At 42.7% G+C, this 26,963-nt stretch overlaps 2 protein-coding genes and 1 non-coding gene across 5 annotated transcripts; 2 read left to right on the top strand and 1 right to left on the bottom strand.

Annotated features, from left to right (window-relative positions):
* Nucleotides 1–381: 381 nt before the first annotated feature.
* Wdr53 (WD repeat domain 53) lies at nucleotides 382–7,602 on the bottom strand. 3 transcript variants are annotated; one of them, XM_021209683.1, is made up of 3 exons: nucleotides 7,568–7,602; nucleotides 2,792–3,286; nucleotides 382–1,000 (listed from the first exon to the last, which is right to left on the bottom strand). In XM_021209683.1, exons 2-3 carry the CDS (start codon nucleotides 3,269–3,271, stop codon nucleotides 404–406), a joined length of 1,077 nt encoding a protein of 358 aa, XP_021065342.1. In that variant the 5' UTR covers nucleotides 3,272–3,286; nucleotides 7,568–7,602; the 3' UTR covers nucleotides 382–403. The 3 variants fall into 3 exon arrangements, with proteins under 3 accessions (XP_021065342.1, XP_021065341.1, XP_029400447.1); XM_021209682.1 differs by having other exon boundaries at nucleotides 7,309–7,576; XM_029544587.1 differs by lacking the exon at nucleotides 7,568–7,602 and adding an exon at nucleotides 7,527–7,558.
* Nucleotides 7,603–7,689: 87 nt separating this feature from the next.
* Nucleotides 7,690–23,016, top strand: Fbxo45 (F-box protein 45). The gene is made up of 3 exons (XM_021209587.2): nucleotides 7,690–8,338; nucleotides 16,309–16,665; nucleotides 22,275–23,016. The coding sequence occupies exons 1-3, from the start codon at nucleotides 8,024–8,026 to the stop codon at nucleotides 22,458–22,460; spliced, it is 858 nt and encodes a 285-aa protein (XP_021065246.1). The 5' UTR covers nucleotides 7,690–8,023; the 3' UTR covers nucleotides 22,461–23,016.
* Nucleotides 10,994–11,136, top strand: LOC115065155. Its single transcript, XR_003844950.1, has one exon. It is a non-coding gene; the product is annotated as a small nucleolar RNA SNORA79 (small nucleolar RNA).
* Nucleotides 23,017–26,963: the final 3,947 nt, after the last annotated feature.

Genomic DNA, 26,963 nt, shown 5'->3' with positions numbered 1-26,963 from the left:
AAAGAGCACTGACTATTCTTCCAGAGGTCCTGAGTCCAACTCCCAGGAACCGTATGGTGGCTCACAGCCATCTGTAATGGGATCTGATGCCCTTTACTGGTGTGTCTGAGGACAGCTACAGTGTACTCATATACATTAAATAAATAAATAAATAAATAAATAAAAATAAAGTTCTGTCAGCAGAGCAGGGAGGGGGCTCTTACTTGTAATCTCAGAATTTGGAGGCTGAGACAGGAGGATGTCACAAGTTTGAGGTCAGCTTGTACTATATAGTAAGTTCTAGACCAGCCTAGGCTACAAGTGTCTTAATCAGGCAGCAAGGAAGCAAACCACCACCACCACCACCACCACCAACAACAACAACACAAAATTACTGTTGGATTTGCAATGTATTTTATTGGACCTAAAGCTCGTTTAGGGGATACACAGACACACAACTTGTCTGATCAGCCACTAATATGCTTTTGTTCCCTTTCAGTTTTGTACTTAAAAGCCAGTTCACTTTTTCTCCGTGTTCAATATCGAGCTTCGGCAGAATCTTTGCATGCCCCTCATCCTCGGCTCCCAGGGCTCTAGAGTTCCCACCCTGCGTGGGGCACGCTGCCCTCTTTGCTTTCTTCCTGTGGATGTGCTTCGCAGGGCTCTTCTGCGGCTTCTCCATCTTACCGCTCACATCCCACAACCTGATCCTCCCATCATTCCCTCCAGTAAGCAGCAGACTGGACTCGGGCAGAAAGCAGACCTGGGATACCCCACAAGTGTGACCCTTAAACCCCAGTTCTCGCTCACATTTGACTCCCATCACCCTGAAGATGCGCACCTTACCATCCTCTGCACCACAGCTAAAAATATTGCCGCAGGACGCTACAGAGACGGAGTGGGCTAGTGCGGGGTTTAGGAGCCGGCCAGGGGTCTGGGGGCCTTCCGTTTCCTCTGTTTCATCCTCCTGTAAATTTGTAATCCAGACAGGACGGGCTTTTTGAAGACTCCACAGCATTACCTTTAAACAAGGTGAAATTACAGTCATACAGTGTTCCAGACACACTGCCCAACTACAGCGCTTCTTGAGCTTCTAATAAAATATGACACAGTTCCCGCAACACTTTTAAATTAACAGGCTGGATCCTAAAACTTTAATTGGACAGACTCCATGAAAATTCAGTGGTTGGGCTGAGGAAACAGCTTAGTGGCACAAGCACATACTTGCCACCTGTAAAACCATGGACACAACCCCAACATACCTCCCTAATTTAAGGAAGGAAGGAAGGAAGGAAGGAAGGAAGGAAGGAAGGAAGGAAGGAAGGAAGGACAGACGGACGGTCAAGCCAGCACAGCAACATATGCCTATATGCCTTTCACCTCCCTCTCCCTCTCATTTTCGGAGACAGGGTTTCTCTGTCATACTGGCTGTCCTGGAATTTTTTGAAGACCAAACTGGCCTCAAAGATCTACCTGCCTCTGTCTCCCAAATGCTGGCATTAAAGACGTGCACCACTACCACCACTACACTACCACCCCTACCAGGCATGGAAGGCAGGTATCTATGCAGTCAAGACCAGCTTTGTCTACACTGCCAGATCCAGACCATCCAATGCTACACAGTGAGCCCTTATCTCAAAAACAAACAAACAAACCAACAAAAATCTTTTAAAAAATATTTCATATTTGACTCGCCAAAGAAATTATTGGTTTGTTTCAAACCAGCTCTCAATAGGTAGAGCATGCTAGCTTTGAACTTATGGTGACCCTTCTGCCTGTTTGTTCAGTGTTAGGACCAGAAGCACGTACCACTACGCCTAGCTCAGACTCTTTCTTCTTTATCTGGTGCCAGGGAATACCAGAGGAGGGGGGATTGTTTTTTCTTTCCTTCAGATTTATTTATCTTTATTCCATAAGAGTGCAGTGTTGCTGTCTTCAGTCTTCAGACACACCACAAGAAGGTACCAAAGTCAGTTCCAGGACAGCCAGGACAACACAGAGAAATCCTGTCTTCAAAAACAAACACACAGCCGGGCATGGTGGCGCACGCCTTTAATCCCAGCACTTGGGAGGCAGAGGCAGGCAGATTTCTGAGTTTGAGGCCAGCCTGGTCTACAAAATGAGTTCCAGGACAGCCAGAGCTATACAGAGAAACCCTGTCTCAAACAAACAAACAAACAAACAAACAAACAAAACCACAGACTATTTCTGAATTGAATGCTTCTGCATACAGAATTTCTACAGAAGCACTACAAATATTTTTCAAGGGAAGCTCTTTATTATCTGGGAGTGCCCCAGCACATAGGACGTCGATTGGTTCTACTGCCGAGCCCTTCAACCTTACGGATAATACTTCTTGTTGTAGTATGCGGTTGTTTTTTAGATAGGATCTTTCTACTACGTAGCTCTGGCTACTACCATCCTGTAACTTGCTATGTAGCTCTTGCTGGCCTTGAACTCACAGAGAGCTGCCTGCTTCTGCCTCCCAGGAGCTGTGATTAAAGGAGTCCAACTCCACTTCAAGTATAGATAAGATAATACTTTGAATACCTCACATAACAGAAAAAGTTAGTGGAACAGTTAACAGAAAAAGCTAACAGAAAAATGTTAGTAGAGAGTAGAAAACACCTGAACAATAATCTGATTCCAGGGGTTGAGGATACAGTCTAATGGTAGAGTACATGTTTATTAGCATGTGCAGGTCCTAAGCTCAATTCCCATAACTGCCAAGGAAACCAAACCAAACACATACTTGATTTTCTTAGCAAATTCTGCTCAGAAATTACCCAAATGCTCTTTGCAAAAGCATCACCTGCATATCCAGGCCGCATGACACCAGGCTCTGAGGCCTCTGAGGTCGAAAAGCCACAGAGGAACAGATGTTGGAATGTCTCTTCAGGGACCTGGTAACTTTCTTCTTTTCCAAGTCCAGGATTTTGATTGCCCCAGAGTCATCAGCAGAAGCCAGCAGACTTTCAGTTTCATTTAATGAAAGACAATTGATTTCTTCCTCATTCACATGAAAGTGGTCCAGGGACTCTTTAAGAGACCTGACATCTAGTACACTGATGGTTTCTCCATGGGAAGCATAGAGCTTGGTGGGGCAGGAGGCAGAAAACAAGACGCTGGAAACATCATCAGCCCCTTCCAACTGCATGTGTCCTAATGGGGTCCCATCTTCACCCCAAGCCACAAGGTCTCCACCCTCTCCTCCTGAAGCCACCAGCCCGTCTTTATTTGCATTCAGGCAAAGGACTGAAGAAGAATGTCCACCAGTCCACTTGACTGCCATGATGGCCTGTGAAATCTGTGAAGAGGGAGAAAACGTGTATCAGATTTTGTACAAGAACTCGATACTATGAGACAAATATAATTACCAACATTTCAACAGTTTTTAAAGATAGCTTAAAAATTCAACAACCCCTTGCCCTCTCCTCTCAAAAGACATTTAAAGATTAAATCCACAAAACTCTAGGTAAATATAAGACTGCTTCTCTAGTACACATTCACAGGAGACCCAAATACATGCTGACTGGCAGGCATAAACTTTCTTAAGGTTTTCTTCCTAATCTTATACTTGTTCTTGGTTTTGTTCATTGCTGTTATTTTAAAGGGATCAACTTGATTTTAAAGGTACTTTTGGCTAACTTCTACCCTAAATAAAGCATGAGAAGTTAGGTAATGAATAGATTGTATAGTTAAAAGGACTATTACAGACACCACACAGGTCTGATAATTTTTTCCATAATGGGTCTAGTAGTAAGTAAGTATATACATACATAATATATATATTTTACACTGTTATACTGTAGCTGTCTTCAGACACACCAGAACTAGAAGAGGGCATTAGATGCCATTACAGATGTTGTGAGCTACCATGTGGTTGCTGGAAATTGAACTCACACTCAGGACCTCTGGAAGAACAGTAAATGCTCTTAATCACTGAGCCATCTCTCCAGCCCTAGTACTAAGTCTTATTGCATTACTCTTATAAGATCCAAGAACAATATAATTCCACACATCAGAGAGAAGGGGTGGATTAAATTTCCAGACTCTAAATGAATCACATGGATATTTATTGATCACTTGCATGTTCAGAAAAATAACTGAGAACTATTAATGAGTCTATTTTTAAAAACTTCAGAAAGCCTCAAAAACAGTATATACTTATTTGGGGCCACAGAGGTGGCTCAGTGCTTAAGAGAATTTGACGAGTTGCTATTTCGGAGGATCAGCTTTGGTTCCCACTACCCACATGGCAGCTCACAGCCAGCGAATACCTTCAGTCCCAGGAAATCCAGTGTTTTCTGTGGACCTCTGAGGGTACTAGGTATGCACATGGTTGTAGGGAGTGGTTCTGATGCTCTGATTGGGAATCTGCATGTTAACCCTGAAGGTCCTGTTCCCCAATTAGTTCTTGATCAATCAATAAAGATACTGTGGCCAATGAACTGGGTGAAATAGGCAGGACTTCCTGTTTTCCCTAAGGCAGGCTAGTAGACTCAAGAAAGAAAAAAGATTCACTATGCTTCAGAGGAAGAAAAAGTCATCAGTCATAAGAGATCTAGGATGGAGTGGCCATTGACCGTTTCCCAGACTGGGCCTGGGGTAGCAGGCGGGAGATTAGAGACTAACTGAATTGAGGGCAGATTTAGGATGCTGAGCAGGGAGTGAAAAGAAGGGCATGATGGCTGAGGAAGGCTTCATTGAGCTAAAGCACATCAAAGATAAGCTAATGTGTGTGTGTTCCTCATCTCCAGATTTGAGGGAATCTGGGCGGGGCTAGTAGCAGAGTCCAGGCATGGGAGTAGGAACTACACACTATACATGGTACACATGCATATATATATATATATATATATATATATATGTGTGTGTGTGTGTGTGTGTGTGTGTATTATACACATCAAATAAGTAAACCAAAACATCCTTATTAGACAAAATAAATATTCAGCGAGGCTTTTTCTGTAGCTAGTCAACATTTATCACCCATAATATTTACCAGTGATCCACCTAGAGCCTTCAAAATTATTTGTTTACTTGATCTACAAAAGACCTTCATCAAAAGTGTTAAACATGTGCACACCTGTAATACTAGTGCTTGGGAGGCTGAGGCAGAAAGGCCACTCTGGGCTACACGAGACCCTCGGGGAAAAAAGGGGAGATGATGTCAAATGGAATGCTGTGGCAGAATGGGGGAAAGGTACTTAAATAAGTCAGAACAACTTGTTTGCAAGCCGCTGTTCTTGATTTTCTACACTGGGACCAAACAGCCTAGTAGAAATGTGTTGATGCCAACATTACCTCCCTCATCTACTAGGTCACTAAGCTTGTCTTTTCCTGTGTAGCTGTCTAAAGGGTCAAGCACAGAATTACTTATATCCTACTATGAATTAATTTAATTAGATAATAGATTAATTTCCTCCAACTCCTAATGAGATCATGGAGTGCTTAAGAGCAAAGTAAGGTATGTTAAGAGCATTTTTTTAAAGGGTGGAATGCCACAGGTGACAGTTTTGAGCAGGTGGAATGGATAATCCCATGGGGGAGGGGCAAGGTGAGGTTCATGAAAAGCAGGTTCATAACAAGAGAGTGATAAAGGCTATCTTTTTCCTTGAAACTGTTCTGACTCTAGCTGGGTGATGACATGCCACTAAAAGTCATGTGAATAACTGGGGTAAAGACACAATAGAATGAAATTTGGCATGCCTTTTAATCCTAGCTCTCAGGAGACAGAGGCAGGTGGTATCTGTAAATTCAAGGCCAGCCTGGTCTACATATCAAGGTCCAGGTTACTTAGGGCTACACAGAAAAATCCAGTCTTGAAAAACAAGCACCACCCCCCACCCACCCACCCACACAAAACAAAATCAAAACAGAGACAGCAGAATGATACTATTAGATATTCAAAGACTTGTCTTAAGAGAGGCAAGATAAAGGATAAAGTATTTGATGACTGGATTATCTCTACCATCAGTGTTCTTTTCAGTCATACCTTTATTCATGAATTTCTGCTATCTATATGTACAAGTCTGGGGTGGGAGGAGCAAACCAGTGTGAGCAGAAACTGTCTGAATCTGTCTTCTTGCCCAGCTTGGTCCCAAACTCATGGCTCATGTGATCCTCTCACCTGAGGCTCCCAAGCAGCTGGAGCTATAGACTCTTTGTACCATGGTGCTTTGCCCATGCCTTTCAATCTAACCATTCTAAATAGTTCTTTACTTTATTTTCAGATCCAAAAAATTTAAAGGAAATGTAACTGTCATTCAGACAAAATTTGGTTCAACATTCAGGAGCCATGAAGAGAGAGGATATTATTATGTGTGGGTGAACACTTCTTCATGGCTTTGGACTAAAGTTAGTCCTGATGTGGAGAAACTAAGTAACAACCAAAACAACTAGAAGACTGTGGCATTAGCATGAACACAACAGACAAGAATTTGGGTTACTTAACTTGGTGGAAGACATGCTGAGGAAGGGATTAGCAAGTCATAAGCATGTAATTATATCAGGGTAAGGAAGTATTGCTGTACGTTTCTTTTTACTAAAAAACAGGAAGTTAATTACACATAGGTGGATCTCAGGCAAGGTTTACTACATAAAAATTGCATGACACTGGACGTGACGACAGAGTCCGTGAGCCCTATTATTATAATAATCACTCCATAGAGCTGTCTTGAGAATTATAAAAAAGTCAGATTAAACGATCTCATCAGTGCCTGGCTCACATTGCAGTTCTTTTACTTTACTTTACATGTATGGCATGTATGTGTGTACAGCTCAGTCATTCCTGAAGCCAGAAGAGGGCTTGGCTCCCCTTGAACTTAGGCTACAACTCAGGTTAATCCTTGAACACCCATATGGGTGCTAGGAATGAACCTAGGTTCTCTACAAGAGCAGCAAGTTCTCTTAACCGCTCGGCCATCATTCCAGTCTCTATTATTCTTTCTCTAAATGTTCTTTAAAATTTGAAAACATAGTATAACTAAATAATGCTAGGTTCTTTTCCTCCCAGGAAATCATCTTTGTTTCCACTTTATTCTCATTCTGGAGATTAACAAATTACAAAAACAAAACACGTTTTTCTTAATCTTTTTACTATGAGATGGTCTGAACACACTATATTGTGACATTTAGTATTCAAATGACACTTTGAGATTACCTACACTTGTTTATTTAATCTCAAATATAATAAAACCTGCCTATTTACGAGGGTTGCTCAGATCTAGCCACCTTACTTTGAGAATGAATTCCCCTACGGTCCTAGCCAGGAAAAGGCGATATCAATTTCTCAAGGTAGAAAATAAGATATAATAAAATGGATCTAACCTGACCACGACAAGAGGTCCTCAACTGCATCAAAGGTGGAGGAAATTGATCCAAGCGAACTGAAGGTGAAGGATCTAAGAATTGGCTAGCAAAACAAGGGAAGTGTCGTGAACAAAGTTGGAGAGGGAGCAGAAAACAAGTGAGACGGGAAACTCCGTAGGAAGAGAGGCCAAGGAAAGCCGACTCAAGGCCATTAGAGGAAAAACAGAAAAACGCACTTGCGAACAGATCCGAACCCCGCTGGCCAACAGCCTCATACCTGGGCTTCCTGTTCCCGCTGGCGCCGAGCGATGACCTCACACGCAGCATCCAATCCCATCAAGCTTTAGGGAGCGAGGCGCCTCGGCCGAACAGTCACTTCCGGGCCGAGAGGCGCGGCGGGCGAGCTGGGCGTGCGCCCTTGCTTCTTGCCCTCAACTGGCATGGCGGATCCCGGGGCGCGTCGCGGGCAGGCCGGGTGAGGCGGGCGGTTCGGGCGCCCGCGCTGAGCGGCTCCGAGGGGCGGGAACCCGAGCGGCCCGTGCCATCTGCCCTCAGTGAGGCGGGGCGCGCAGCGGACGCCCCCGGGCAGGGGCGGGAGCGGTGGAGGCGCGAGCGGCCGGCGCTGAAAGGGGCGGTGAGCGCGCCGCTCCGGGCTGTAGGCGAGGCTCGGCCTCCCGCGCCGAGACGGGGCGCAGCGGCGGCGGCGGCGGCCCTCGGGCCGGCTGGTGAGGCGATGGCGGCGCCGGGCCCGGGGGCTGGGGCAGCCTCGGGCGGCGCTAGTGGTGGTGGCGGCGGCGGCGGTGGCGCCGGCGCGGGCTCGGGGTCCTCCGGGGTCGGCGGCCGGTTGCCCAGCCGGGTGCTGGAGTTGGTGTTCTCCTACCTGGAGCTGTCCGAGCTACGGAGCTGCGCCCTGGTTTGCAAGCACTGGTACCGCTGCCTCCACGGCGACGAGAACAGCGAGGTGTGGCGGAGCCTGTGCGCCCGCAGCCTAGCAGAAGAGGCTCTGCGCACGGACATCCTCTGCAACCTGCCCAGCTACAAGGCCAAGGTGAGGGAATCCCGGGGCCACGGCGAAGCCCGGCACCTCTCCCGCCCGCCGCCCTCGGGGTCTACCTTCCAAGCTGGAGTCAGAGGTTTCACCTCAGCATCCCGCCTTTCCACGGCTTCGGCCAGTCTCACCCCCTCCTCTTCATAAGGATCTTTTCTTTGGATTGAAGTTCTGCTTCGTAATCCACCTCACTTTTTAAAAATACTAGGTGGTTTCCCATCATTCATTTTCATCAGTCGTTCTACTTTCGACAGTCTTTGCGCATAAAGACACATCACCAGCCGATACTCTTGATCATATATTTTCTCCGGCCTTCAAGTAGACTTAAGGCATTAGTTCGTTGAGGTCGCTTTAAAATGGGTTTAGTTGCTGGGATCTTTTGCGTTCATCACCCCTTTTCCTTGCTCTGATTAATACGCACACTATTTTCATTATTTTCACCCACGTTCTCTTAGGGCCACAAGATTTCACGATTCCAAGTGATGATAAGACTAGGTGTCCTGTTAACTAACTTGTAAGAAAGAGACTTTAATATTACTTCCTCTCATTGGCACCATCTATCTCATCAAACTGCCTTGTCCTGCTGTTATTGATAACTTTTTCATAGTTCTATTCGGGTGATGTCTCTTCTGGCATCTAATATGTTGATTCCTGTTTTGCTGGTTTTGTTGTTGTTGTTGTTGTTCTCGCTTCTTGTGCTTTCATAATAAAATTAAAATGCTAACAAACAGGTCATGGCAAGACCAAGTATTCTCCAGCCCAAACAAACAAACAAAAGGCCTTGGGTTAAGTGTCACTTAGATGGTGGCTCTTCAGGATAGCAGTCATCAAAGGCATATGAAGTGTGATGGTGCATCTCTTTAATCCCTGCACTCCAGAGGCAGGTGCATCTCTGAGTTCAATGTCGCTTGGTCTGCCTAGTGAGTTCTCGAACAACCAGGGCTGTATAAAATGAGAGATGATAAAGTCTGACCTGGAATGTGGTAAACAGTTTTTTTGATGCTATATTGTCAGTGAGTGTCTAAGTCATTTTTAAATGTGAAATAGATCCACTATTTCTTTTAATATACATGTATTATTGTAAATAATGTGTATGCACATATTTTATGTCTGTTTTTGGAGACAGGGTCTCACTATGTACTTCTGGATGGTCTCCAACTTGCCAACTTTCTGTCTGTTCCTTCAGAGTGCTTGGGATTATAAGATGGGCCACAGCTACTGGTATATTCTTGTATATTAAAACAAGTTTTGGTGTGATAAGAGAAGGAACACTGCTGTTGAATATGTCAACTATCAGATAGTCTTTCTTTTTTTCTGAGACAGGGTCTCAATATTCAGCTCACAAGTTCTGAGTCTTAAAGTGCCACCACTCCTGGCAAAAAAAAAATTGCATTTTTGTATTTGTTTTTGTATTTGATAAAAATGCACGTGGGCATGCTTACACACACACACACACACACACACACACACACACAAGTGAAGAATACCAGTGCCCACAGAGTCTAGAATAGAGTGCCAACCCCTGTAGCTGGAGTTACAGATACATGTGACCCCCTGCAACATATAACCACCCCCACACACTGGGATTGAATTCTGGTACTCTGGAAAATCAGGGAGTACTCCTAACTGCAGCTAAATTGATGTTAGTTTTGTGTATTTCCAGAGAGATTTTAGTTTTCAGTCTCTAACCCTCATTTAACTTTCTGCTATATGTACTGAAGCTACAAGGTGGGCTGGTACTTACCCTGGGTTCTTTTAGGTGATTATTTTGAAGATGGAAGGTTAATTTAGGAGGACTCGGAAAGCTAGAAGTCTTTTTTTTTTTTTTTTTGGTTTTTGGAGACAGGGTTTCTCTGTATAGCCCTGGCTATCCTGGAACTCACTTTGTAGACCAGGCTGGCCTCGAACTCAGAAATCTGCCTGCCTTTGCCTCCCAAGTGCTGGTGAGATTAAAGGCGTGCACCACCACTGCCCGGCTAAAAATGCAAAGTCTTACCAGCACCTTTCCTTATGGGGATTACAGTGTAGTGGAATGCATGTGTGTTTGTGCGCATGCCTGCCTGTGTTTCTTTCTTCTTCTTTTTTTATTTTTTTCTTTTTCAGTACTGAGGATTGAATACATGCTAGCTACACCCCCAGCCTGGAGGAATATATATGAATGTGGTCACTGCAGTTGTAAAACTGTATCTGGTAAATATTATGAATGAGAGTTCCATGCTATTCTGAGAGTCAGTAGTGGAGGCTTTAACTAGATTCAGAGGTCAGGAAGAGACTTTCTTATAAGACACGATGCATAAGCTCAGTGACACCTAAGAGATGAGGAAAGAGGGCAAGAGTAGAAGAAGAGCCTCTGAGGAGGAAGCCCGGCTTGTATGAGAAGCAAGAAGCCTGTCAGCAGCTGCAGAGCACACAAGCCGTGCTGGTTTGAGTAAGGAAAGGACTGGGACACGCACACTCCAGTGGTGCCTTTCCAGTTGGAAGCCAGAACAGCGGCCTTGGGGAGTGCTGGCATGATCAGTTTGTGGGTTAGTTTTGACCCCACTATGGAGAACAGGTTGGAGTTTGATTTTAGAAATGTGGTAGATCCATTAAAAAGTATGTAGTGAAGGAGATGCAGAAAAATGGACAAGCTTACGAAATAGAATCTGCAGAATTTGATGACTGTTCCTCCTATTGCCTTTAGATATGGCACTAGGATTTTAGGTCATCATAAATTAAAATTGATTTTTTTCACTCAGAGAATATTAAGATACTGGGATTATCTATGTATTCTCTGAAATTTGCGGGATCAAACAGTTTTTGGGTTTTTTGTTATTGTTGTGGTTTGTGTTTTAAAGAATCTGTAGAATTTGGCAGTAGTTTTGAACTAGAGACGAGGAAGAAGGAAGAGCTAAGGATGACTTCTAGATATTATTTGACTTACATATCTAAGTATCACTTGAGGGAGAGTTTGGAGGAAAATGACAGCAAGTTCACTTGTGGAAGAGCAGAATTCATAGTGCTTTTGAGATATTCACCATATTTCAGATAGGCAGCTTCTGGTAGCCAAGGATTAGAGGCAGTCTAGGCTAAAGATAGGAATTTCTAGTTGGACTGAATGAAGGGAGGAAATACGATTGCAAAGGTGTCCAGGAACTAGCTATATTATGGAAGAAGGCCTTTTGAAAGTCTTTGATATATTCTTTGGGCTTAATTCTGCAACTGGAAAAACCATACAAGTTTGAACAGAAGAACAATGAAGTAAAACATAGAGGAAAGACATGACTGGAGGAGCTGTCCCAGAGAACAGCTCCACATAGGTGACTGCTGAGTAGGATTAGGGAAGGTGGATCCAGCGGAACTCCCAAGGAGTCTGGGCAACCGAAGGCTGAGGCTGAGAAGTGTTTGGTTGATTCATTTTGTTCTTCTTCCTTCCCATCCCTACTTTTTATCTCCTTCCACGCTGTGGCTCAAAACCAGGGCCTGATCCATACTTAGCACTCTGCCATTGAGCTACATAAATTTTTTTTTTTTAGATTTTATTTATTTATTTCATATATATGATGAGTCACTGTAGCTGTCTTCAGACACACCAGAAGAGAGCATAAGATTCTATTACAGATGGTTGTGAGCCACCACGTGGTTGCTGGGAATTGAACTCATGACCTCTGGAAGAGCAGTCAGTGCTTTTAACCACCAAGCCATCTCTCCAGCCCTGGAAACGTTCCACGTTCTTTTTTAATAACTCAACTTTACTTATTTCCAAGTAGCACTTACTTTTCCCAGATATTTTGGATCTAATTATACCCTAACTTTCAGACTTATATCCTGAGCTAGGCTTTTTTTATTTTTGTTTTTAGAAGCAGAATTTCAGTTTGTTGAGAAAGGGTGCATACTCTGGAGAGTGAAGGTGGGCTATGGAGCTGAGGAGAAAGTGTGCACTGGGCTAGGTCTCCATGCTGTTGAAATAAAAAAATCTAGGTTCTTCAGAAATAAACTATGATGTAGCCCTGTCTGTCCTGGAACTTGCTCCATAAGCCAGGCTAACCTCAAACTCAAAAGACCCACCTTTCTCTGCCTCCTGAGTTCTGGGATTAAAGGTCCACTTGACCTTTAAAATTTATCAATTGGGTATTTTTTCATTTTATTTGAATTTTTTATTATTTGTTCTAAAAACGACCCATAACATAATCATGATACTACTGTCATCTCTAAAATAAAACTGACAGTAATTTCTTAATACAAGTTGTCTCATAAATGTGAAATATTATATTTTAATTTATAGTTTATTTAATCAGTATCAGTATATGTTCCTTTGACAAGGAGTCTCTAGGCCCTGTAAGGCTGTCTTAGTACACAGTATACAGATTGATTGCACCCGCCACCTCCTGCCCCTTGAGCTTATTGGTTACCATCTACGTTCCTTAATGTCTACTCAGCTTGCTCTTCTCTCCTTCCCGGCTCCTGTGGACGCTACAGGGTAAGGCACTGGCCAACTGAGATTGCAGTAGATGTTTGTTTGTTTAATTGGTTGGTTGATTAGCTGGTAGTTTTTTTACAAAATACTTTTTACTAAAATCAGAGGTGTGGTAGAAAACAAGATCCTTATATTTGTGAGTGATGATAGTGAATGGGAATTCAGGAGAGAGGAATGATGGGGATTGGGTGGTCCTGTCAAAGAAAACCGTCACGGAGGTGGCAAGAGAAGGCAAGGAGAGGACATAGCTAGGGCACCAGGAGCCAGGCAGGCAGGTGGGAACCAAGTGCGGCAGCTTGCTCTGGAAGGTTCTGAAGCCATGCGGAGCTAGCAATTGCTGAAGACCTATGTGTAGAGTTATCAAAAGTCATTAGCTGGCATGAGAGTCAGTGGATACACTGTTTTAGAAAGCTCTGGAAAGAGTTTAAGGTTAAGGACGGAGTTTGTAGACTCCTAGGGGCAGAGGAAGGGAGTCACTACAGATGAATGTGGTCGAGTCAGTTCAGCAACATAGGAAGCTGGGGTAGGAGGTTGAGGAAGGGATTGTTAGTGTCACTGGGGCAAAGGGGAGATGAGAAAAAAAGCACCTGGAGTTTTAAGAATAGGAATAGGCAATGAGGAGATAGTAATGTAACTATCCTGAGGACTCTTCATGTCATGTCTCTTCATGTCATTTTTTTAAAAATTTATTGATTTTATGTATATGAGTACAGCGTAGCTGTCTTCAGACAAGCCAGAAAAGGCATTGGGTTCCATTACAGATGGTTGTGAGCCACCATGTGGTTACTGGGAATTGAGCTCAGGTCCTCTGGAAGAGAAGTCAGTGCTCTCAACCGCTGAGCCATCTCTCCAGCCCCCTCTTCATGGCATTCTTTTGATTTAGAAAATACTTGTTTTTGGATATTTTTCTTCCTTGTTTACTTTTATGATTTGACCACACCACACCACCATATAACTTGAAAATTATATAAACAGAAATAAGAGAAAAAATTCAGGAATGCTTTGTCCATTTTCCTTGTGGAAGCAATACCTGAAACAAGGACTTACTCCACAGCCCAGCAACAGTGAGACAGGAAGTGCTGGCTATTGTAACTGGGTCCCTGGCTCTCTTATGGCTCTGACCTGCATGCTGTTGCTCTTTAGGTCTGTAGCCTCGCCGCCCCCTTTTCTCCCTTCAGATTTATTTATTTTATGTGTGAGTGTTCTGTATCACATGTATTCAGTGCCCACAGAGACCAGAAGAGGGTGTTTGGTCCTCAGGAACTAGGTCTGCAGGGTGTTGGGAATTGTTCCTAGGTCTTCTACAAGTGCATCAGGTGCTTTTAACTGGTGAACCATATCTCCAGCCACATAATACAAACATAAATACATATACATATAAATACATATATCTGTATTTCCCCCCTTCTGTGTAGCCCTGGCTTTCCTGGAAATTACTCTGTTTCAGCCTGGCCTCAAACAGATCTCACAGCCTCTGCCTCCCAAGGGCTGGAATTAAAGGCGTGTGCCACCATGCCTGGCCCCTAGTTTTATGTTTTTAAAAGATGAGAATTTGTCATTATTTGAACAAAGAAGCTATTTTAAAAATGTTTTCATGTTAGGAACTTTTTAAAAAACTTTATGAGGGCTGGAGTGATGGCTCAGTGATTAAGAACACTGACTGCTCTTCCAGAGGTCCTGAGTTCAATTCCCAACAACCACATGGTGGCTCACAACCATCTGTAATGAGATATGATGCCCTCTTCTGGTGTGTCTGAAGACAGTAACAGTAAACTCACATTCATAAAATGAATAAATCCTTTTTTTAAAAGAAATTTTTAATTAAAAATAAACTATTAAAAAAAACTTTATGAAAGGCCAGCTAATCTATCCTCTTGATAGCTGCTCCTTTTAAGTCCTCTGGTTAAATTTGTTTTATTTTATTTATTTTTTGTTTTGTTTTATTTTTGCGACAGAGTTTCTCTGTGTAGCCCTGGCTGTCCTAGAACTAACTCTGTAGACCAGGTTGGCCTTGAACTCAGAGATTTGCCTACCTTTGCCTGCCTCCACGGATTAAAGGCACACACCACCAGTACCTGGCTGCTTCTGGTTGAGTGCTGTCTAGGGGATGTGGCTTGGAACAAAAAGAGTGGTGATGTCAGTGTGTGAAACCTAGTGAGGAAACTAAGGATCTAAGGGAGTTTGTGGTCAGTAAAATCTTCACTTTAGAGCTGCTGTGACTAAAATCTTTGTATAATATTTTATATAAAACACACACACACATATTTTCTTCTTGCATATGCTGGGCCAGAACACTTCCAGTGAGCTCAGCCCTAACATGGCCCATACTGGCCTCAAACTTGATATGTAACTATGGATAATCTTGAACTTCAGCTCCTCCTGCCTCTTCTTCCCCAACAGTGATTACAGCATATGCCACACTAGGCTATAATTCTTTTTTTTTTTCTAGACAGGGTTTCTCTGTATAGCCCTGGCTGTCCTGGAACTCACTTTGTAGACCAGGCCCAGGCTGGCCTCAAACTCAGAAATCCACCTGCCTCTGCCTCTCGAGTGCTGGGATTAAAGGCGTGCACCACCCCCCCCAGGTTAATTCTTTTTTTTTAATCACAGCATTGATAACGTGGAAACAACATTACTTAAGTGTACATAAAGGAGAGAATGTAGTGTGCTGAATTTCCATATGCCGTCCACACCAAGCTGTACCATTGACTCAGGACAGATCTGGCTTCATGTTTGCTCCACTCTCCCTCTAGCTGTTTCAAAGCAATCACCATTTATAGTTATTTTATGCATAAACATTTTAGTAATATCTGTAAAGTACAAGGATAGTTGTGTGTACATTTTAATGTTTTAAATTTACTTGTAGAAATTGTACTAGTTTAGAAATTGGTCAGTAAGACAGTTGAATTGTTCCCCCCCCCTTTTTTGGTTGGTTGTTTTGTTTTGTTTTTTCTTTCTTAGATATTTTCTTAATTTACATTTCAAAGTTATCCCCTTTCCTAGTTTCTCCTCTGAAAATTTCCTGCTTCCCCGACCCCCACCCCCACCCCCGTTTCCTTTTTCTTTGGACAGGAACAAGTGTCTCTTGTTCATTGTAACCTGGCTTAAGTGATCTAGAGTAGTTAGGCCTATAGGCATGTGTTACCATGCCTGGTTCTAGCTGGGAGTTATTTTTAACAGGGGGTAATGCCTAATGATAGTTTTCCATTCAGAAAATTTAGTCATTATTTGGAAATAGTGTTATTTAAAAGTTTATAATCTTATTTGTTAACACAAAGCCTCTGATTTTTTGTTTTTGTTTTTGTTTTTTGATTTGGGGCAGGGGAGAGAGATGGGGTTTAGTTGCCTAATAGCTCAGGCTAGCCTTGAATTTCAGCCCTGTTTGAGCATCACAGAGGGCCCTGTGATCTGAGATCACAAGTGTGAGCCAGCACGTTAAACTTGCTGCATTTTACTATTCAGGAAGAAAACAAATCAGGTTTATTCTTGTTGTGTTGTGTTTCCTGTGTTTTAGGTGCGTGCCTTCCAGCACGCCTTCAGCACAAATGACTGCTCCAGGAATGTCTATATCAAGAAGAATGGCTTTACATTGCATCGGAACCCCATCGCTCAGAGCACCGACGGTGCAAGGACCAAGATTGGTTTCAGTGAGGGCCGCCACGCCTGGGAAGTGTGGTGGGAGGGCCCTTTGGGCACGGTGGCAGTGATCGGGATTGCTACGAAACGGGCCCCTATGCAGTGCCAGGGTTATGTGGCCTTGCTGGGGAGTGACGACCAGAGCTGGGGCTGGAATCTGGTGGACAATAATCTACTACATAACGGGGAAGTCAACGGCAGCTTCCCACAGTGCAACAACGCACCCAAGTATCAGGTAAGAAGGGCACTTCCTCAGCGCAGGCCATTTCCAGTCACATCTCAGCTTGTTTCACACATGCCGAGTTAATGCTGCCGCTAGAGGCTTTTGTCTTTGTTTTGGCAATTTTTAAACTAAACGATAGAATGTTACATATCAGTATTTCTTAATACATATTTGAGCAATCCTCCTTTGCTCTGGAGAGGAGATCGCCAAGCTTCCTCTGTACAGGCCAAAGAGTAAATATTTTGGGCTTTGCTGTTGACAAGTCTCAGCAACACTTTCAGCTCTGTTGGTGTAGCATCACATCAGCTGCAGAGTCTGAATAAAGAAGCAAGCTCTGCTGGAACAGACCTCATTAGGCCAGGGGTGCAGTTATTGGTTCATGTTCACGATGGCATGGATGGCATCCTTGCTGTGTCATGAAACATCTAGGGGCTTGGTTTGGTTTTGCTGCTCACCTTATCACAACAAATGCATGTATGTGCATATACATGCATACTACTCTGCTTCTTATGAATGTGGATTCAGAGTCCTTGGAGGTATTAGTGTTTTCTCTAGAGACAAGTTCAGGCAAACTGCTACTTTTTTTTTCATAACTTTGTTTTTGAGCTTTATGCATATTGGTGTTTTGTCTGCATGTATGTCTATGCATGCCTGGTGCCCCAGAGAACAGAAGAGGAAGTGAGATCTCCTAGAATTGTAGTTACAGACATTATAAGCCATTATGTGAGTGCTGGGGGTTGAACTTGGGTCCTCTACAAGAACAGACAGTGTTATAACTGAGCCACCTCTTCACCCCTCTATTCTTCTGTCTTAATGTCTTATACTCATTTGATTCTAGAATCAAAATTGGGTCTTAAAGCCATATTATTGTAGATTCAGCAGAATGTAGAACAAAAATTAAATAAGATTACAAAACTTTGGCTGGAGAGTTGGCTCGGTGGTTAAGAGCATTGATTCTTTGCCAGAGGTCAGCTCCTGTCACCTACTTTGGGCAGCCCACATCTGCTTGTACCTCCAGCTCCAGGGGATGAGCCTCTCTCTTTTGGCCTCTATGATCAAAGAGCATACATTTGCAGACATACACATGTACACACAAATTTTAAAAATATCTTTTTTGGACTGGGGAGATGGCTCAGTGGTTAAGAGCACTGACTGCTCTTCCAGAGGTTCTGAGTTCAGTTCCCAGCAACCACATGGTGGCTTACAACCATCTGTAATAAGATCTGATGCCCTCTTCTGGTGTGTCTGAAGATAGCTATAGTATACTCATATACATAAAAAATAAATAAATAAACCTTTAAAGAAGAATGCAGCTGTATTTTTAAAAAACAAAACAAAACAAAAATATCTTTTAAAAAAGTCCCCCAAAGTCTTGAGGAAATGTAGATTTTATATTTTGGAACCACAGGTAGCTCAAATCTCTAGCTTTAATAATGCTTTTAGGGGCTGGCAAGATGCTTCAGTGGTTAAGAGCACTAGCTGCTCTTCCAGAGGACCCAGGTCCCAACATCCATGGCAGCTCACAACCAACTGTCTAAAGAACTCTAGTTCCCAAGGATCTGATGCACTTTTCTCCATAGGCACTGCCATGCATGTGATGGCTAGACGTACATTCAGGAAAAACACCCACACATATAAAAAAAAAAAAATGATAATAAAGCTATCAGCTCTGGTGTACTAATATAAAAAAGCAAAAATATATCTCCATTTTCTGAAGTGTAAAAGCTTGGAGGTTTTCTTTCATAAAATCATTTCTTTGTTGTCTGTTTAGGTTCTGTGTATGTCCTACAGAGAGGAGTGTGTAGTTTTATCACTGAACATGAAGTTCTTACCACTACCTTCAGGTGCAGTGGAAATCCTGACATCCTTGTTTTCAGAGGTCATTTTGAATTTTATTTCCACGTTAAAAATATATTTGTACTAGTTGAGCTGATAGTGGTGGCGCATGCCTTTAATCCCAGTACTTGGGAGGCAGAGGCAGGTGGATCTCTTTGAGTTCAAGGCCAGCCTGGTCTACAGAGCAAGTTCTGGGATAGCCAGAGCTAACCAGAGAAGTCCTGTCTTGAAATACATACAAACTAGTTATATTCTCTACATGTCCCTTTTGATAAGTGTTCCATATGTGTTTAAAAACAACTTATAGTCTGTTCTTAGATGGAATAGTCCAGATGACAGGATTTAAATCGTCTATATTGTTAGTGATTTTGACTTATTCTTTTACTGAGAAAAGTAGTTAAGTCTCCAACTGTGCTCTCTAGCTCGTCTGTTTTTCTTTTTGGCCTATCAGTTTTTGCTTCATAGACTCAAGGGCTCGAATTGTTTTCCTTTATAAATGACCTTGGGGGCTGGTGAGATGGCTCAGTGGGTAAGAGCACCCGACTGTTCTTCCGAAGTTCCTGAGTTCAAATCCCAGCAACCACATGGTGGCTCACAACCATCCGTAACGAGATCTGACTCCCTCTTCTGGAGTGTCTGAAGGCAGCTACAGTGTACTTAACATATAATAAATAAATCTTTAAAATAAATAAATAAATAAATAAATAAATAAATGGCCTTGGACTCTGCCATATTCCTGTGTTTGAGTCTGTATTGTCTGACTTTAATGTAGTTGCTCCAACTTCTCATGGGCTACAATTACAGAGCATCTTCCAGCCCTTTGCTTTGATCTATCCTGGTATTAAAATGGAGCCCCTCGATAGCAGGCGGTTTAGCGTTTTTATTTAACATTCTCGAGCCGGGTGTGGAGGCACACACCTTTAATCCCAGCACTCAGGAGGCAGAGGCAGGCGGATTTCTGAGTTCGAGGCCAGCCTGGTCTACAGAGTGAGTTCCAGGACAGCCAGGGCTACACAGAGAAACCCTGTCTCCAAAAAAAAAAAAAAATCTCAGTCTTGCTCTTGAGAGCTTAGTTCATTTACACATTCTATAATTGTTAGACAATTTAATAGTGTCTTAGTGTCCTGTAATTTATGACCCCTTTATTCCTCATCTGCAAGCATTGTTTCTCTTTTTGTTATTGTTTGTTTGTTTTTGAGACAGGGCTCATTATGTATTCCTGGCTGGGCTGGAACTCACAAATATATCCACCAACCTCTGCTTCTCTAGTGCTAGAATTAAAGGTGTGCACCACTGTGTTTGCAACGTCCTCTTCTTTGATTGCATAGTTTCATTCATTGCTCTAGCTTCACATCCACCATCGATTTATTTTACCGTCTCAGTTTGCTGGTGAACCAGGCTGATGAGTTCTGGTTACTGTATGCTTCGGTTCCATTTGCTTTTCTTTTCTACCTCCATGTCTCTTATTGAGATTTCTTGTTTATTTAATTCTTTGGACATATTTAGAATGTCTTAACTGCATTTCACAGTTACACACACACACACACACACACACACACACACACACACACACACACACACAGAGTAACTGTAAATACTTTGAATTCTTTGTCCAATTAAAAAGCCCAGGCCCAGGTAACCCGTATCTTTGGATTTCCCACCACTTTGAGAGTCATACTTTTCCTATTTTAGCCTAGTGATTTTTTTTTTCTTTTTGAAGTAAAAATAGGATGTGTGGGTAAGGTGTATTTTTGTTTTGTTTTGTTTTTTGTTTTGTTTTGAGACAAGGTTTCTCTGTGTAGTCCTGGCTGTCCTGGAACTCACAGAGATCTGCCTTCCTCTGTGTCCCAAGTGCTGGGATTCAAAGGCATGAGCCACCATCACCTGGCTAGAAGTCAGTATTCTCTTTTTGGGGGGGTTGGGGGATTTGAGACAGGGTTTCTCTATGTAGCCCTGGCTGTCCTGGAACTCACTCTGTAGACCAGGCTGGCCTTGAACTCAGAAATCTGCCTGTCTCCCAAGTGCTGGGATTAAAGGCGTGCGCCACCACCGCCTGGCCATGGGTAAGATGTATTAACAACCCTGGAATGTCTCCTTTTTCTACAGACTGTCTTATTCTTTTGTACATACAGATTTTCTAGTAAAGGAAGGCAAGTAACTTGGGCCTCAAGGGTGTAAACTTCATACCCCTGTGGTATGTAGCAGCAGCTTTCAGCTCTGTTCTAGGCCTCTCTGCATTCTCAGTCCACTTCCCTGGGAGTTTTTCATGTGTAGCATCTCTGTGGTCCCACGTGGGCTTGGGTGGAGTTTGTGTTCAGATTTGGATCTTCTTTTGCTCCCTTCCATGGTGTCTGCTTGTTCTGCCAGCCACTTTTTTATTTTTTTAGTTTTTTTAAATTTTTGAGACAGAGTATCCCCATGTAACCCCTGGCTGTCTTAGAACTCACTGTGTAGACAAAGCTAGCCTCAAACTCAGAAATCTACCTGCCTCTGTCTCCAGAGAGCATTTTACCCACTGACACCCACACCGTGGAGACTTGTGATTTCCTGTTCCTTTACTCTGAACACATGTGCTGTAGGTTCCAAGGGGATGCAAACTTGTGAATGTCAGCAGGATTAGTTGTGGCATCTTTTTTTTTTTAAAGATTTATTTATTTATTATATGTAAGTACACTGTAGCTGTCTTCAGACGCTCCAGAAGAGGGAGTCACGGATGGTTACGGATGGTTGTGAGCCACCATGTGGTTGCTGGGATTTGAACTCAGGACTTTCTGAAGAGCAGTCGGGTGCTCTTACCCACTGAGCCATCTCACCAGCCCCCTAGTTGTGCCATCTTAATCTACTTCAGAACAAGGCTGACCCCTGAGACTGATGACAGGACTCTAGGATATGAAGCAGTGGTGTGTGATAGACAGAGCTGGAGCATATTTCTGTTTGTGTCTGTTTGGTAGGCATTGGAAAGAGATTGGATTTGTTAGTGGCTCAGTTGGGCAAAGAGCAGATAAAAGCCAATGTTGGTGGTCATTTGTGACAGGAAGCAAATGAAGGAAAGTTACCGACAACATCAGGAGTTCCGATAATTAGGAAGTGTTAAATCTCAATTATAAATCTTAGGACTTACTACTTTTCCCTCCCTTTGGAGACAGGAGCTCATGGAGCTTAACTGGCCTTGGTCTCACTGTGTAGCCAGTGATGACTTGACGGTCTTCGTCCTTCCACTTCCCACCCAGGCTCTGGGACCACTACTATGCACCATTCCCAGCTTGTGTGGTGCTTGGGGTTGAACCCAGAGCGTCATGCATGCTGAGCAAGCAGCTTGTCAGAAGAGGCCATGGCCAGTCCTACTTCCCAGTCTTCAGCATGCAACATACCCTTTCTTTATGGATGCAAACTAGAAAGATGACCACAGTCTTGCTGCTTCGGTTTTTAAAATGGGAGAAAAGCTGGATGTATTGAGTTTGCAGTTTAAACAGTCGGTGTTACTGTTCATTTTTAAAGCCAGACACAGTAGTGTAGGCACACACCTTTGATTCCAGGCCAGTCTGCTCTACAGAGTGAGTTTCAGGACAGCCAAGGCTATACAGGCAAACCTGGTCTTGAAAAAAATCAAAAAGAAAAAAAAAAAAGAAAAGAAACCAAGTTAAAATATGTATGGAGAATAATGTGTGATCTTTCATCCAGAAATACAGATTCTTTGTGTGTTTTCCACTTCCTGATTTGTATCCTCTTTCTTCTAGCCGTGCCTTCACTGGATGTCCTGCTAACCTTGTCATGTCTATTTACAGATAGGAGAGAGAATCCGAGTCATCCTGGACATGGAGGATAAGACTTTAGCTTTTGAGCGTGGGTATGAGTTCCTGGGGGTTGCCTTTCGAGGACTTCCAAAAGCCTGCTTATACCCAGCAGTCTCTGCAGTATATGGCAACACAGAAGTGACTTTGGTTTATCTTGGAAAACCTTTGGATGGATGACAGTGGCTTTCTGGAAAGAAGAGTGGAGAAGAGATCTACTTGTGGAAAGTAGAACCATGAAGTGATAGTATCATGTGTGCATGCCCAAGAAACATCCTGAAGACACATGAAGTTGAGAACTGGAGAAGCCGATCTACCACAGAATGAGCATAGCATTTCCTCTTTCCACTGGGCCAGAAAATCCTCAGGGCTGCAGTTGGTTGAGTGGGCAGTTGACATATGCATGTTGCCGCAGAGTCTTCTCTAAGTTAGCAGTGTGTTACTTCCAGCTTAAAGGTGAGCGCGTAGAGATGCCATAGGAGGGAATCGCAAGGGTTTATGTAGTGTTGATGGAGAAGGCTCGGTCCCATCTTACAACTGCCTGTTCTTTCTCCAGTCCCTTTATTTCTAGCCAGCTTGACTTAGAAAGTATGAAACTGGCTGGGTTTTATTTAATATTTTTAATATATTGAGAAGCATGGTCTGCCTGGACTGCACTTCTCTAGCAATGAGAAATAAAATTGTGCAGCTATTTTAAAAGTTGTATATATAATGTGTGTAAAAACTGTAAAAAAAAAAAAAAAAAAAAAAAGGAAAAAAAAAAAAAAAACACAAAAGGGAGGGGGACAAAGGCATTGCTTTGTTCTACTTCAAGTTCTTAAAAATCACTACATGGTACAAAATTACAGTGACATTTGGGGATAGTAGGGTAACAGAGAAAAGAAGAGGAGACATGTTGTACTGGCTCATTTGATAGTGTTTTGGGCTTATAGTCCATGGCTATAACAGAATTATGATAAAGGTTCCTCAATGGTTAAAGACTGGGGAAGCAGATCAACTTAGCATTGTGCACATGCCAGCAAGGCTGATTCAGAAGTGATAGGAANGTGCCTCTTGGCATCTGGCTTTAGTTTTTGGCCTTCTGAGAAAACTGGTCTCCACACAGAACAGTCTCAGCTGCTCTTACAGAACTCGGTATGAGCGCTATTAGTATAAACCCTAGGAAAACACATGGTCAGCTGTTCTTTTATTTCTTAACTTTATAATGCTGTAGTTGTTATGAAGAATTTTTAATTTCATATTGTTTACATTATACAACAATCGAAGCCTCAAAGTCTCCATTGGGGCTGTCATCAAATGTTTACTCACCCATCTGAGACAGTGCCAGCCTGAACCCAGGTTAGGAGTGTTCTTAGTCACCTAGGTGTTGCCCCCATGGGACTTAATGCTGAAACCTTCAGGTTGGCAGCACCATGAAAGCTTCCTTGGAAAGAGTGAATGTCAGCTCCTATTCTGACCCGTAAACCATCTTGCTAATCCTCTCTGGAGTAATTCAATACATGAGCTGAGGTGGTTGTTGATTTTTTTTCTTTTTTTAGAACAGAAGCATCTTTCTGTATAAAAGTATAATTAATATGGTTTAGATACATAAGAATTGATGAAGGCAAGTAAAATCTTTGTACTTTTTACATGATTGCTGTATGTATATTTTGTTTTAAATCTAATAAAATTAGGGACAGAGAGCAGCTTGCTGGGGTTCGTGGGGTCCTCGAGAATTAAATTTGTCAATACTGCTATGAAACAGGAGGCTTTGGCCACAGAATGGTCTGTAGTTGCCTCCTGAAAGGGTTACAGGTATTTATTGTATATTTGCTATGTTGCTTGAAAAAGAGAAATTTGTTAAAGATTCTTTTTGATAATCTGTATCAAGAAGAAACCTTGTACAAAGTGGAATTATATGTTAAACGTATTAGGGAAGATAGCTGGCCCAGGAATTGTTTTGTTTTTCTTGTTTTTTGTGGGTTTTTTTGTTTGTTTTTCTGCTCTAGAACAACTCAATTTGGTGGCACTTAAAAATAGATTAAAGACCTGGGTAAGGATGAAGACTGACTAGTTAAAAGGTGCAGGTGGTCCTTACTCTCTGCATCTTCAGGGTGTTACAGTTCCTCAAGTTCTCATGAGTTTGACTCAGAACTTCTATTTTTGTCTTGTTGGTAAATGTTCATTTGCAACAAGTTTTTGAAGGTGGTGACTGGAAAACAAAATCACGTGGTTATTCATTCCTCATTGAACCTAGAGTCGGATAATTGCCTAACAATTCAACACCAACCCGCTCTTTCTGTGTCTTGTTTTTTGTTTTTTGTTTTTTAAAAGACCGGTTCTCCCTGTGTAGCTCAAGCTATCCTTGAACTCACAGCGATCCCCCTGCGTCAACCTCCCCAAAACTGGGATTAGAGGGAATGCTACCATCCCCAGGACAACAAGCCATTGTAGCTCAACAGTTTGAGTGTTCCTGGTCAGGACAGGCATCTGGAAAACAGAGCCTTCCTTTATAACCTTATCTGTTTACTACAAGTCTCATTAGTAGAGATCAGTAGTGGCTGCCCAGAGCATTGAAGCAAACTGCTGAGTGTTGAAGGGGGTCATGCTCTCAGTGGTGCTTAAAGGGCACATGGAAGAGACAGTTGGACCTGAGCTGAGTATAGATCACCTAAGTCAGTGTGTTCAAACATAGCTGGATCTCAGAGTGGCTTAAAAATACTACGGATGGGTCCGCAGCCCGATTCTGGTGTCGGAAATGGGATGTGTTCCGACCATAAGGATTTAAAAATGCCCTGGTCTCAGAATGCTACTAAAGGTTGAGAGCAGTTGTGCCGAATTTTACCTAGAGGTTTCTCACCTACAAAGTAGGAAGTTCTTGCCCCCCTCACTGCCTCACAAGGATGCAGAGAGCACAAGAGAGAACACTGGGAGTGGTGGTGGTGTGGTTGAACAATGCTGCAGAAGTGCAGCATCTGTCACATTCCAGTGCAGCTATGACCAGGGAAATGTGTCATTGAGTTTGTTGCTGTAGGAAGCTCTTATGTCATGCGTAAGGAAGCATGCAGGGGTGGAACAAAATGTTAATTGCTGTTACTCTTACTCACTATGGTCTTCTGTCCTACTTGAGACAGGTGGTTATATTATCGAGATTTTCATAGGAAAGAAGAAATATTAAGGCTTAATCCTGTAATGTTCATTGGCTCATAATTCATTAAAAAGTTCATAAAAGGAACGCTGTGGTAGTCCATGTCATTTCATAGTTTCCATTTTTTCTCATTGTTGACTTCGGAATGTTAAGCCATTTTGTTCATCTCTCATTTTTACTCTCCAGCTTACATACAGATGGAACAGAGCATGTGCAGCAAGTTCACTTGGTCCAGCTGAGCATGTGAAATGGCTCCATGCTCAAGTAGCCCCTGCATCTTGGGTCTGACATGACTGGGAAGCGTGAAAAACAGCCAAGACCTAAACTTTAGAGAAGTTACAGATAACTTCATAGTTTATATCTTTGAATCAAGAAATAACAATTGGATGAGACAGAAATTAAGGAGTTTTCAAAAGTATTAGTATTAAAAAGATTCTGTAAGCCGAGACTGTCACAGCTCAGACTGTGGGCAAGGCTGTGTTGATGATTGCTGGAACAGTCCGTGTGCAAACTGAATGCCTGCCCTCAGAACATTTCTTCAGACCACCCCCCAGACTCTTTCCTTCCTTGCACGTTTCCTAGTTTTTTTTCTAATACATACTTGACTCGAACTATGGTCTTCATTCCTACATATAACTGCTGTTGTCTCTCCCCGATACAAACACAGCATCTTGGGTGCACTCTTTCCAGTCTTTAAGCCTAGTAAGAAGGGGCTCACATACTTTCTATGGAAAAGAAAGAATCAGGAATAATGACTTCTAAATATACAGACCAAAGTATAACCAAAGTGCTTTCTAGCATGCACAAGGTCCTGGGTTCAAATCTCCAGTGCCATAAATAACTAACAAAAGGCTAATTTCTGAACTTTAGTTATTTTTTTTATTTAGATTTATTTATTTTATTATTTGATGTATGTGAGTACACTGTAGCTGTAGAGATGGTTGTGAGCCTTCATGTGGTTGTTGGGAATTGAATTTTTTAGGACCTCTGCTTACTCCAGTCGGCCTCACTCGCTGTCTTCAGGCACACCAGAAGATGATGTCAGATCTCATTACGGATAGCTGTGAGCCACCATGTGGTTGCTGGGATCTGAACTCAGGACCTTCGGTAGAGTAGTCAGTGCTCTTACCCTCTGAGCCATCTCACCAGCCCCTGAAGTTTAGTTCTAAGCATATTGTAATGAAAGTAGGCTAGACATCTTTGTTTAACATGGCTGACTTTCTTCGTTTCCCAATCTGTTCTGTGTTCCTTCATTGTATGAATGATAGTTTGTTATTCTGCTTTCATCGATGTATCATGCATTTAGGTCATGCCCTTCCCACTACCTCTGTCCTCCCTTGAGCCTCTCTACTTTGATGTCAGTGTGCAGTTAAGTTTAGACTGCAAGTGTCAGGAAATGCAGTCTTTGAGTCACCATTTTTAATGTTTTTTGAGGTAAGGTTTCACTCAGGAGGTCTGGATCTTAGATCTGTCATGCTGCCAATTTCCAGTGTACCGGGATTAGAGACACGTGCCACCATATATAGCATGTCTTCACTTTCGAAGATAAAAAAGGC

Source organism: Mus pahari, chromosome 12, assembly GCF_900095145.1.
Source record: "Mus pahari chromosome 12, PAHARI_EIJ_v1.1, whole genome shotgun sequence".
NCBI lineage: Eukaryota > Metazoa > Chordata > Mammalia > Rodentia > Muridae > Mus > Mus pahari.
This window is presented reverse-complemented; position numbering and strand designations above follow the sequence as displayed.

Excerpts from the sequence above, each read along its gene's own strand:
- Fbxo45 (XM_021209587.2), top strand. The coding sequence starts at position 8,024 with ATGGCGGCGCCGGGCCCGGGGGCTGGGGCAGCCTCGGGCGGCGCTAGT. Across the intron at positions 8,339-16,308 it reads TGCCCAGCTACAAGGCCAAG|GTGCGTGCCTTCCAGCACGC; the intron begins GTGAGGGAATCC and ends CCTGTGTTTTAG. Across the intron at positions 16,666-22,274 it reads ACAACGCACCCAAGTATCAG|ATAGGAGAGAGAATCCGAGT; the intron begins GTAAGAAGGGCA and ends GTCTATTTACAG.
- Wdr53 (XM_021209682.1), bottom strand. The coding sequence starts at position 7,338 with ATGCAGTTGAGGACCTCTTGTCGTGGTCAG. Across the intron at positions 3,287-7,308 it reads GGACCTCTTGTCGTGGTCAG|ATTTCACAGGCCATCATGGC; the intron begins GTTAGATCCATT and ends CCCTCTTCACAG. Across the intron at positions 1,001-2,791 it reads CATGCGGCCTGGATATGCAG|GTAATGCTGTGGAGTCTTCA; the intron begins GTGATGCTTTTG and ends CCTTGTTTAAAG.